The sequence below is a fragment of the Neophocaena asiaeorientalis genome, unplaced genomic scaffold (assembly GCF_003031525.2).
Source record: "Neophocaena asiaeorientalis asiaeorientalis breed wild unplaced genomic scaffold, Neophocaena_asiaeorientalis_V1.1 scaffold165, whole genome shotgun sequence".
In the NCBI taxonomy this organism is placed as follows: Eukaryota; Metazoa; Chordata; class Mammalia; order Artiodactyla; family Phocoenidae; genus Neophocaena; species Neophocaena asiaeorientalis.
In genome coordinates, this window is record NW_020173918.1 from 1,985,438 (window position 1) to 1,998,448 (window position 13,011).

At 42.5% G+C, this 13,011-nt stretch overlaps 1 protein-coding gene across 1 annotated transcript in view; it reads left to right on the forward strand.

Annotated features, from left to right (window-relative positions):
• The first annotated feature begins 3,501 nt into the window (after window positions 1-3,501).
• The window catches only part of SCGN (secretagogin, EF-hand calcium binding protein), a 35,238-nt gene continuing 25,728 nt past the window's right edge, over window positions 3,502-13,011 (forward strand). The window contains exons 1-4 of the mRNA XM_024751991.1: window positions 3,502-3,686; window positions 4,612-4,682; window positions 8,740-8,832; window positions 12,235-12,324. Of these exons, the coding sequence (XP_024607759.1) occupies window positions 3,605-3,686; window positions 4,612-4,682; window positions 8,740-8,832; window positions 12,235-12,324 (336 nt within the window). The 5' untranslated portion in view covers window positions 3,502-3,604. The remainder of the gene's footprint in view (window positions 3,687-4,611; window positions 4,683-8,739; window positions 8,833-12,234; window positions 12,325-13,011) is intronic.

Genomic DNA, 13,011 nt, shown 5'->3' on the forward strand with positions numbered 1-13,011 from the left:
CAAGTTCTTGGATTGGAAGAATCAGTACTGTGAAAATGACTATACTACCCAAAGCAAACTACAGATTCAATGCAATCCCTATCAACTTACCAATGGCAGTTTTTACAGAACTAAAACAAAAGATCTTAAAATTTGTATGGAGACACAAAAGACCCCAAATAGCCAAGGCAATCTTGAGGGAAAAAGCGGAGCTGGAGGAATCAGGCTCCCTGACTTCAGACTATACTACAAAGCTACAGTAATCAAACCATTTTTTCAGGGTATATGCCCAGTAGTGGGATTGCTGCATCATATGTTAGTTCTATTTTTAGTTTTTTAAGGAACCTCCATACTGTTCTCCATAGTGGCTGTATCAATTTACATTCCCATCAATGGTGCAAGAGGGTTACCTTTTCTCCACACCCTCTCCAGCATTTATTGTTTGTAGATTTTTTGATGATGCCCATTCAATATACTGAGAGAAAACTGTAATTCAAAACGACACATGCACCCCAATGTTCATTGCAGCACTATTTACAATAGCCAGGTCATGGAAGCAACCTAAATGCCCATCAACAGACAAATGGATAAAGAAGATGTGGTACATATATACAATGGAATATTACTCAGCTATAAAAAGGAACGAAAGTGGGTCATTTGTTGAGATGTGGGTGGATCTAGAGACTGTCATACAGAGTGAAGTCATAAAGGGAAAAACAAATATCGTATATTAACGCATATATGTGGAACCTAGAAAAATGGTACAGATGAACCGGTTTGCAGGGCAGAAATTGAGACACAGATGTAGAGAACAAACGTATGGACACCAAGGGGGGAAAGTTCCGGTGGGGCGATGGTGGTGGGATGAACTGGGAGATTGGGATTGACATGCATACACTGATGTGTATAAAATGGATGACTAATAAGAAACTGCTATATAAAAGAATAAATAAAATTAAAAAAAAACAAAAGGAAGGGAGTCATTGAAGGGAAATTACAACTCCCCAGAGAGCTCCACATGCCAGGCTCCTGGAAATTGGTCCAAGTTCCATTTGCTCTGGGGTTCTGAGAAGAACAGCAGTCCTTGTAGCTGTACTGCTTTCCTTGTTCTTTAGATTTCACCTTTACAACTTTTAAAAACTATGTTTGCATTATATGCTTTTGTAGGAAGTTTTAAAATAGCAGATTTACAGATAACAAAATTAAGTCACCCATTATTCTCCCTCTTCCCCATTCCAGAGATAATCATTTACATTATTAGTGTATATTCTTCCATTGTTTTCCTATGTGTAGAAACATGTATTCTATTTTAAAGATTTGGGTCATGCAATACGTGCATTTTTGTAACTTGCTTTTTAATCTTAACCTTATGTTCTGAGCATTTTTTGTGTGTCCTCAGGCTTGAAAATCAAGATTCCTGTGTATGTAGCAAAGACTATCATAGTGACTTAACATCATTTAACCATCCACTACATTAGACGTTATTACTGCTGACGTTTGCCTTGTGTTTTCTTTTTTCCCACTGTTTATCAGAAAACAGTCACCAACCTTGTGAGTTCATATTTATCAGTCTTCCTGACTGATGTTTGACATTATATCCAATAGTTTCCCAGGACCACATGTGATATGTGGATATATGGATACTGAGTCCCTTATCTTCTCCTCCTACTTTGTTCTCCAATTTTTGTACCCAACATTTTCCCCAAGAGTGAAGATATTGTTTTTCTTCCTTCAACCTAAGCCACATTCCTCAAAAATCCTGAAGTCTATATCACCATCTTCCAAATGTGTATGCAGGGAAGATTCATCATTTTAGTAGCTAACCTACACTGAATGTTTACTGTGTTTTATGTGCTTAGAGGTTTATAAGAATTTTTTTCATTTAAACTTTACGATAGTAATACAAGGCAAATACTACTATTATCTTCCTCTACAGGTAAAGAAAGTGAGGCTTCTTTTGAGTAACTTGACTAATGTCACAGCTAGTAAGAGGCAAAGCTGGCCCTAAGCCCAGACCTGTTTGCTTCTACATAATTTATTATTATTATTACCTAAAGTCCTTTTTTATTCAAATTTTCTTAGTTTTTGCCTAATGTCCTTTTTCTGCTCTAGGATACCACCAGGATACAATGTTTCAATGTTTCACTTAATCATGTCTTCTTGGACGTCTCTCGGCTGTGACAGTTTCTCAGACTTTGGTTTTTTTCTCTAAACTTTTTTTTTTTTATAATATAGTCACCTCTTATCCTCTACAAGACCACAACAATTACAATTTATTGTGCACTGTTGAGAGTGGCTTTGGTCCTCACAGCAACTCTCCAAAGCTATTATAATCCTCATTCTACAGTTGAGAAAACCGAGACTTAGAGATGAGAGCTAATGATGGAGGTCACGAAGCTAGTAAGTGATGGAGCTGGGATCCTAACCTGGGACTGTCTGACCATTAGTGTCATGTTCTTTTAAATACTCTAATTTAGGTGGCTTATGTACATGTGCTTTTAAAAAATAATATTAAATGTTAATATCAGCATTAGAGTGCCATAAAGATCGATATTTGGTCCAACTCTCCTATTGCCCAAGCTCCTTCTATAGATTCCTCAACAAAAGGTTCTAAGCACATGGTCAGAAGCCATCAGTATCACTCAGCTTACTATTTCACAAAACATCCAGTCAAGTTATGAACAATTCTGATCACGAGAGCTCTGTGTTCTTCCAAATGGTTTTTCCTCTGGTCTTAGTGTGGTTCTCAGGAGCCAAACACAACCATCTAAACTTCTACTAAGAACTCTGCAGTCGGCTACCATGTCTCCCCCTAGACAATCCTTTCCTGGAAGAGCGTGGCACAGTATGAACTTCCTTCAGCATCTTAATAGCCTGATTTAGACCACAGAATCTGTGGTCTGCAGAATCTCTATTTAGATGCAAGTCCTTATAGTGCATTATAGCTCTGCAACGTGCATGCCCTCTACAATCAGAGCTCAGTAATCGCCCTGCTGACTCCTTGCTTACTGGTAACCTCTTTCTCACCCCAGCGCTATCACCTCTCTCCTCCTCACACCCACCCTCCCCACACACGACATTTCTAAATCATCAGGCCAAAGGATCCTAACACTGACACCCTTCCAACCCTCTAAATGGGGGAGCTGTCTCTAGAAAACCCCTTGAGACACGTTTGGAAGGTGAGTGAAACATAAGGGGGATACTTTCTCCGAGTCTGACAAACAGGTTAAAGGGCAAGAAGAGTGAACCATGACCGCCCGGAGACAGATCCTTTCTCCCCCACTTCCCCACGGCGCTGAGGCAGACAAGAGCTCCCCGCTGGATGTGCCCAGGACCGACAGCGCACGCGGGGCGGGTCAGGGACGACGCGCCTGAGCAGGGCGGATTCCCAGCAGCTGGTTTCCCCGAGAGTCCGCGGTGGGGCCCTGGGGACGGCACAGCGACGCTAAGGCGCCAGCAGCTGCCTCGCCAGCTGCCCCCGTGCCCGCCCCTCAGACTGGTGCTCAAAGAAAATCAGAGGGCGAAAGAAGCTGGCAAGAGTGTCCGAAGATACCGTAAAGGAGTCCTTATCAAAGTTCTCTAGGTGTTTCTTGCCGGCCGGTGCCTGCGCTTCGTTGTCAATACCATGGACAGCACCCGCGAACCGACTCAGGGGCGCTCGGACGCCGCTGGCTTCTGGCAGGTCTGGCAGAGCTTTGACTCGGAGGGTGAGTAAAACAAGCCACCTGTACAGCCTTGCTGAAAGGACCTAGAGCTTCCTCTTCCCCATACGTCTTTCCCTGCAGAAAGTTGTCTTCCAGCGCTGTTAATGCAATATACCTAACGCAGTATACCTAACAGACGTTTGGTATACTGGAGCTGCACTTCTTGATACCTTGTGAACGTTCAGGGTGGGAGGAGGGACCTGAAATTACACCCCGGCCCCAACCCCCCAACGTGTGTGTGTGTGTGTGTGTGTGTGTGTGTGTGTGTGTGTAGTGATATACCGTATATATAATGACAAATATTTTATATATTAGAGGCTTGTGGGCTGACACTCGGGTATCTGAAGTCAGCCCTCTATGACATTTTTACTCAAATGCTCATTTTTACTCAATGACTTTGTTGTGTAACCCCCAGTCTCTCAAAGAGAGGGTGAATTTTATCAGCTTTCAAAAAGACACTACCCTCACTCCCCAAAAAACTACTTGAAAAGAACTACTTACATTTGCTTTGTCTTCATTAAAAAAAGAAACATAAAGGAAATATCTAAAGTGTGCACTTAAACCTTGCAAACTAAGATTCAATACTTACATCTCTTAAATTTTTCCAAGACTGCAAAATCCTTGGGTTAGAGTTTATTCTAAAACTCATGTTTATTTGTGGATTAAAATTCATGTATAAATAGCTTTCCTTTCCCCACTATTTGTACAAACCACAGCACAAAGCATTGACTCTCAAATGTGTATTTGCTATTCATATCCATGTCATCTAGAGGTAGATACTAGCACTTCTTTAGAGTTACGATAGTGTCCATGGGGATTTTGCAAATTTGAGATTAAAAACAAATTTAGATGTTAAGTGTTAAATACTAAATGTCACACGTTATTCTGTGTAAGTGACTATTATTTATGGACACCTTCTTGCATTTAGAAAAAGGTTACATAGAAGAGAAGGAGCTGGATGCTTTCTTTTACCACATGTTGCCGAAATTTTGTACTGATGTAAGTACTTGTGCCACTAAGCATTAATTTATGTTCTCTTAGTGAATTCTAAAAAGCATCCAAGTCTTATGTTGATTTGTACCTATTAATCGCATCTGACCTCTTTTCTTCCTTGCATGTAATTTTCCTCCCTCTCCTAGCAGCACAGAGGGATTTAGGTAGGTTTTATGAGGTTCAGCTGTAGCATTTGACATGCTGGTCACTGACTTTTAGTGTGACATTTGTCATCCACTCAGAGATTTTAACTGTAGATTCAAACAACACTGTTTTGAACGTCTCCTTGGTTATGTCTCTGCTAATGGATTTAAACCTAGAGATAAGGTAGCTCACTTTGCTCAGAAAGGTGGAAAAGATGTTAAGAACTTTTGAGGCTCTGGGTGTTTAGTGCCTTTAATATTACTTGGATAGCAAACCACAAACAAACCATTCAAAAGCATTTTTCATTTTGTTAGAAAGGTTACAAATTACTTAGGAAATGGCAAACCAGAAAATAATAAACATTCCCAGAGCCCAAGTATAAATGTAAACCAATCCATCCAGTGTCCATATCCCTCCCTGATGGTAAATCTGGCCTTGAGAGATGCAGATTACCTTTTGATGAGCCCTGTACCAAAGCAGAGGAAAAATGCACACATAGACGCACAAGCCTGGGGCTGGGATAACCTGGTAAAGACTCCATCAGGGGATACATGGTAAGAGGAGTAGCTCTGGAGACAACAGTGTTTAAAACGAATTTCGCCACAGCTTATCCTCAGGCATAGTTGCTTACATGGAAGAATACTGGAGTGCATCACACTTTCACATAGGAGCCCAGTGCGGAGAACAAGCAGCTTGGGGACGCTGTTTCTGGGGGAAGGGCAGTCAGCTCAGAATAAGAGAGGCTGCCATCTGCCTCTAACAGCCACACACAGAACTCGTAGTCACCCTCTCTCGCCCGCAGCCCGTCTGCCTCTCGTTTTCTATCTCTCTTCTGATCTCTTTCTCTTATGTTTCTGCCCATTTCTGTTTCTCATTCTGTGTTTCATGGCTCTCCTCTCCCATCATTTTTCTTCCCCATCATCCCTTGACTTTCTCTGTGACTTCTCTGTCTCTCTCTCAGCTGTTTCTCATGTCTCTCCATCTGTCTTTGTCCTTCTCCTGTCTCTGTTTCTCCTGCTTTCTATCTTCAGTCTGTTTCTCAAGCTCTCTCATTGTCACTCCTCTCTTTTCTTCTCTTTCCTATCTCTCTTTGCCCTTCATTTCTTTTATCAGTTTCTCTCCTCTCCTTTTCTCTTTCCTTCCCTTATCTCTCTGTCTCTCTGTTTCTCTGCTTTGCTGCCACTTACTACTGTAAATGCAAAGGCTTGTGTCATTCCAGAACCCATGGGTCTGACGCCATTTTGTCAAACATGACAGGAGTATTTGAGGAAAACAAAAAGACGGAGGCAAAACCATTCAAAGTCTTGCAATAAACTGGATGGTCAGAAACTAAACCCCAGAGACTTGGAACTTCACGCCTTTTCAGAAAGCTCCTTGCTTTAGTGATTTAAAGGAGGAGAAAAGTTGCTGTCACTATTGAAACTGAAAGTGTCTAATTTTCAGTCATGGAATGAGGGGTAGGGCTACTCAAACTCTGGGGTCTGCTCTAGACTGAGGACACTGAGAGCTGCCTTCTTCTGGGGCTTGGGCTGACTTCAAAGGCATCGTTCCCATTAGTGAGGGAGAAGGTGGATGCCATCTCCCGTAGCTTGCCTGATCTTGTCATCACCCCTCCCTCAGATCTGGCCCATGGCCTCACCTTCTCACACATGGACAGGCATGGTCCTTGGAGGAAAGGAAACAACAAATGACTCACCAGTCTGCTGTGCAACTGTGTTCAGTGCAGGCATTCCTGAGTCCAGAGGCGAAGGGGTTGGAAAGCTGCAGAGTCCTTAGGCCAGTGAAAATAAAATTTTGGTGTGCCTAAGAATTAACTGCGTTAACATGCAAAGCCCCAGGTCCCACCTCTTGGGTATTTCAGTACATTTGGGGGTCTGTCTGGGGTCTTGCATTTTAAAAGCACCCTGAGTCGCACTGCATCTTCTTTCACTCTGTTCCCTCCAGGAACAGTGATTACCTATCAGACAGGGGACCGTAATATAATTAGGCCAGTCCTGCTGAGTTGTGGCTGTAGCCCCAGGTACCTCTCCTCAGCACTTGGCAAAGGAGAGAGGTTTTGGAGCCAGGGGATAAGCTGTTTAAACTGTTAATCAGAAATGCTGTCACCTGCCATTGTTTCCTTTCAAAATGCTGAGGCATTACCCCAGGGAACATAGTTACAGACTCCTTCACTGGGCGTTCCGTGATACCGGGACAAGTATGATTAAGGAAACTGTTCCTAATTCTGGACTTTTTTTCCTGCTGAGAAATGAATAGGCCTTAAGTATGTCCTTAACAAGAGGACACGTCCCTCTCAGCGGAGGGATAATCACCACTTGTGACACCTACTTTTAATCAGTGACGCCCCACTGAGTACAGAAGCAGCAGCAGAGGGGCCTCCGTGACCAGGCTGCCCCTCACTCTGGTGTTTAAGTGTGACAAGCAGTTCATCAGAGGCCTGAATAGCTCTACTTTCCTCCCCTGATTAGCGAGTCACAGAGACCTTGGGGGAAGGAATTTGAAGATTTCTAACAGCAAGCTGCCTGCTAGTCAACCTTGGAGAGCAGCCGGCCTGCTTGTAATTACCTGGTCCTCACAGCCTCTGAGGGGATTGACCTAATGGAACCATCGGCTGCCCTTGCTGCTTCTGTTACTCACCCCCCTCTTATCTCCGCCTTTCGTCTTTTCAAATACGCAGAACTGGCCTCTGAACCAGGTCCAGATCTAGCCAGTCTGTTGCATAGCATTGCTTTCTGGGGCTGTGTATGCATTCTTCACGTACAGATTGTAGCACATCCTGGGCCTGTTTCAATGCTTCAGAGATGATAAATACCCTGCTGGGGCCTAGAGTCTCAGACAAGGCGAGCAGGGTTGGTGCTGATGGGAAATTACAACAGAGGGAGCCCTAGACTCTTTTGCTTTAGGTCCAAGGGATAATCATGGACTTTGGAGTTAGAGGTCTGAGAGGACGGAAGTCAAGTTTCTGTGCCTTCAAACTAAAGGTCAAAGGCCAAGCTGAAATTCAAAGTGAAGACCCACTTTCTTGCGTGATTTCCATTGTGATTTTCCTGTACAATGCATGTACACACTCATACAAGCCACACAATCTATGGCGCCAAGACTAAAGAGGCTGATTTCTCGATACTTAGTGGAGTGTCAAATGAGGAAACCTGGTTGGCAGGGATAGTGTAGTAGTATTAGGGAGAATAAATTTAGTATAACTGATCTAGTCTGAAGTCTAGGAATACGGCACTGTTTGAGAGTATCTGTGCCTCTCGGCCCCTACATCAAAATTCATTCTCCATTGTTGATTATACCTGTCACCTTTCTTTGTAATAACCCTGCCGTCCACGGGTGAAGAACAATTTAATGGAAAAGGCTGTACAAGGAAGAGATATGTGACGTCTTCAGTAGTTCAATGATTATTTCTTTGGTTTCCTCTTTATTTTCCCCTAATTATTCTTTTCCTTGGTGAGACCAAGATTAAAAGAATAAACTCTAGCAAACTGGGGACCCAGAGGAGCTAGACTTTTCAATCAGAAAAGAATAAAAAAAACCCTCTGAGTTCTTGGGAAGAAAGTTTATATGTTCATTATAAGACAATCTTTTGTCACAACCAAATATAGAATGATGTTCAAATGCATTCTATCAATAGTCTAGTCTCTAAGCTTCTCTTCATTCATACTTCAGGAGCTCACTAGCTACAAGTCTTACCTAGTTAGGATTCTGATTAGTGGTTATTTGTTTAAGAAATCTCCATCTCTCTCTCTCTCTCTCTCTCTGGTGTGCAACTTGGTGGGATCACTTTCAGTGGCTAAGTAACTTACTTTCCAGGTTAGACTAACGTAATTATCAGGCTATGTGCTCTGAATATTTGATATCCTAACTACACTTTTGGAATCTCAGTGGCTTTAATGTGGTTCTGTCTGGCCCACTGCAGGATGCAGTCATGGAAGAAAATGTGCAGAAGATGAAAGAACAATTTACGGCTGCCCACAATGTCTCTAAAGACGGTCGCATACAGATGAAAGAGGTACCTTTTATGACTGTAACTTTCTTGACTGTACCTCCTTGGGCTATAATTTTCTCTGAAGGATAATGAAAGTTTTACGTTTGATTGGAAAATTAGAACCCTCTGCAAGGCAGCTGGGTTACATAACATTTCTGAAGTACTCACTTTTCCTTTTTCATCAGCTTAATAACAAAGAGTATATGATGCTTCCATCATTTTATTTAGGTCAATCAATATTTATACTTATTTTATAATTGGGGAATTGATATGCTGGAGGCTTTTCAGTTACTTGATCTAATATTTGTCTCCTTCCACAGTGTCCTGTTCACATTCAACCTTGACATAAGAGAAAACGTACTGACAATAAATGAGTTTAAAGTTCAGTATCAGTTCCCAATGGAGATTGGAAAGATCAGTCCGTGAACATCATTAAAAACAAAACAGAAAGCAGCCGCCTCTACTTCAACTCAAGCCACACTTATTAAGTACCTACTGAAGCAAGGAACTGTGTTAGACATGCAGTGCCAGGCACAGTCTATCTTTAACCTGATAATTTTTCCTTCCAGTTACAAAAAGGCTTCCAGTTTAGAAAGGATTTCCACACATATTATGTCACTTTATCCCCACAGTAGCTATAGAAGATGGACATGGAACATTAGCTCTATTTTACTGATGAGGAAACTAAGTTACTTTCCTAGCACCGTATGGCCAGTAAGTGGCACTGGATTAAGTTGTAACCCACTTATAGGTATGAATCTATACAGGTTTATTCTATAGAGTTATAAGTCCATACATAAAAATGAGCTGCTATGAAAGTAAGATATTTATTTCATAGACAAAACTGCCTGCTAGACATATGACCTGAAACCTGAAGAGCTAGTCTCTTAATGATGTCATACTTAGTCAATATTGTTGGTGAAAATAGTAATTTCTCTTCAAAAAGTTATGATAACAAGGCAAGATTATGTCTTCTTATAAAAAAATAGACGTGTTCACACCAGGAGGCTGCCTTTTCAGAAAACTACTAAGCTAAACTCCAGATTTATGAGTGTAGCTGTTTCCAAAATTTTCACTAAAAGGCAAAAATTATTTATATAACCAATAATTGCACTATAATTGATGTAAATGTATCAGTGTATTGATTAATGGAAAAGTAATTGTAAGCATCAAGGTAGAAATACCAAATTATTCATAATTACATGTTCACAGTTACATTCTCTAGCCCATAGAACGGAACATAGCGTATAGTGGCGCTCAATAAATATTTGTTAACTTAATAATAAATGAGTGAAACATGGTAAATAATGAAAAACTATGCCATTATCTTACCAATTACTGGTAGACCTTCCTGAAGCAATTGGGAACTTCGCAAAAACTTTGGCATCCGTGCCAACCATTCTGTCATGGAGTCCTGCCAATGAGCATAACTGAGGTTGTCTGTAGAGAAGCTGATGGTATAGGACTGCTTTGGTCCCCTTAAAACCTCATGAGTCTGTGAGTGTAAAGAGTAGCAAGGTCTCTCCTACTGTCTCCTGCTATACCACCGGCCGTTTCTCTTACTCCAATTACAGGTACTTGTGACATAAAATCAGCTCACCTGCACACATTTGAGCTATTTTGGCACAAAACACAATGGGAAAGGAGTCGCATCTAAGAGCCAAAGTGAAGCTTGGGGATGATCTGTGCACTTGATTTGTCCAGGGCTCCTCTGTGCCACTCTGGTCAAACTGAAGACGGAGTGCGTTCTAGAGACTTAGGGCTGGTGAATTACATTTTAATTTGGTTTCTCAGCCTGTGCCACCCCATGCGAAAACACACTTAGTCCTGAAGAGCAGCTCGCAGCTCACCTTGTGTGGTGGGTAGGAAAAACACAAAGTCGACAGGTGAAATATGAAACCTTGGCCAAGTGATTTCATGTCTCTGAGCCTCAAGTTCATCATCTTCATCCACAGAGCAGTTACCACGGACTAAATTTTTAATGGGTACCAGGGACTTTGCTAAACAGTTTATAAATAGTGCCTCACCTGACTTTTAGTCTTCACATAAGCACCAGGATATAAATATTATTACCTCCATTTTACAAACGAGGAAATTGAGGCACAGAGGTATGAATTACATTTCCAAGATCAAATAATAGGTGAATACGGAGAAGGAAGGATCCACACTAAAGCCAACCACATACTGCTTTGTGCTGCCTCCCATTCGTATTAAAATGCCAATACTTATATTTACCTGAAGGATTGGTGTGAGAATTTAATGAGATGATAGATGAAAAGTACATTGCCAGTGCCTGCCACGTAGTAGGTATTCAACATATGGCAGCTGTTATTAACGCGATGTGCCCTTGAGCTGACCTACATCCAACTAGAGAATATGAACGGGAGTGTGGGCTAATCATTCCTACAACCTAGCAGAAGCCTTTGCTCTGGACTACCTCTGTAGCACTGAACAAGATGCTGGGAGAACTATGGTTATAGAAGAAATGGCCATTGTTTATGGGGGACAATTCAGAGAGGAGACAGTATACACTGAAATACCATAGGTTTGGCAAAGAACGCAGCCAAACGTGCCTATGAGCTGAGACAAGTATTACCATCACATAGGGGAAGACATGTTACCTTTGTTCATGGGAGCAAGGGAAGTCAGTCAGTAGAACTGGTGCTCATATAGATGGCTGGATGGTTAAATTTACCACAAGTGAACCAACTTTGAAAGTATCATACAGGTGCTAATAATATAAAAGAATATATACCATAGCCAACTCAAGAATCAAGCCGGACAGCAATCATTCCTGATTTTGTGTATGGCACCGAAGTGATCTGTACAGACAGCATCTCACCAGCACAGCACAGGGGTTAAAAGTGTGGGCTTAGTTGAGGTCCTGACTCCACCACTTACTAACTACATAATGATGGCAAGCTCCTTATCTCTGTGAAGCCCAGTTTCCTTAACGAATAAATAATAATAATGATGTGTTATGCACCCTATAGGTTGTTAGGATTAAATGAGTTAGCATATATAAATATCTAGAACAATTCATGGCACATATAAAAATTACTGGGTATTTTTATTTTCTACTATAATTATAGAGTTGTTAATATAAAATTGGAGCCTCAGAATAAGGTCTGGAACATTTTAAGCACTAACACATTTATTATTAAATAATAATAAAGATGATTATTATTATTTTGGATTGTAAGCTCATGGAAGACAGATACTCATAGTGTTTCATACCTAGAAGGGTGCAGTACTTCTTGAAAGAATCAATAAATCCAAAATGACAATCAAGGGCGCGGAACTACGTGTTGGGCTCTCCATCCTGAGAGATCCAAGCCCTTCTGCCCTCTAATATGTTCCTTGATGCCTTTTACCCACGGAGCAACGGCCAGTGTCACCAGCTGCTATTTCCCCCTTTTCCTTTAGCTTGCCTGCATGTTCCTGCCCGAGGATGAAAACTTTCTTCTGCTCTTTCGCCGGGAAACCCCCTTGGACAGCAGTGTGGAGTTTATGCAGGTAAGCATTTGGTTGTGTCTCTATGGAGGATGAGGCCAGGATTCCAGCCACCTGCTGTGGCTGCCACCACTCCTGCCCAGTCCCCAAGGGAGAGCTGTCCACAGAAGACAAGACCACGCAAAGCCCTTGTGTCGAGCCTGGACTTTGGCCCCAAGCCCCAATGTGCTCTCTCAGTGTGCTGACCCGGGCTGCCCCTGAGCTGACAAACTCCTTAGCCTGGGCTAGAGGAAGGCTTAGACGAGGGGCCCGGCAGGTACCTGAGGCATGTAATGGGAGGGTAGGGAGGGGGCTGTGGAGCCTGGAGAGCACATGCCCATCAAGAGCCTAGAGTCCTGTGAGCTCCAGCCACCTGCTGCCTTCTGAGAATGCAGCCTAGGCATCTAGACTCTATGGGAAACTACTTTTTTTTTTGCGGTACGCAGGCCTGTCACTGTTGTGGCCTCTCCCGTTGAGGAGCACAGGCTCCAGACGCACAGGCTCAGCGGCCACGGCTCACGGGCCCAGTCGCTCCGCGGCATGTGGGATCTTCCCGGACCGGGGCACGAACCCGTGTCCCCTGCATCGGCAGGCGGACTCTCAACCACTGCGCCACCAGGGAAGCCCGAAACTACTTATTTTTAAATGTTGGCGACTAATTCTAGTTTTGAATAGAGGGCTGATCCAGCCAGCAGGCATCTCTTCGCAATC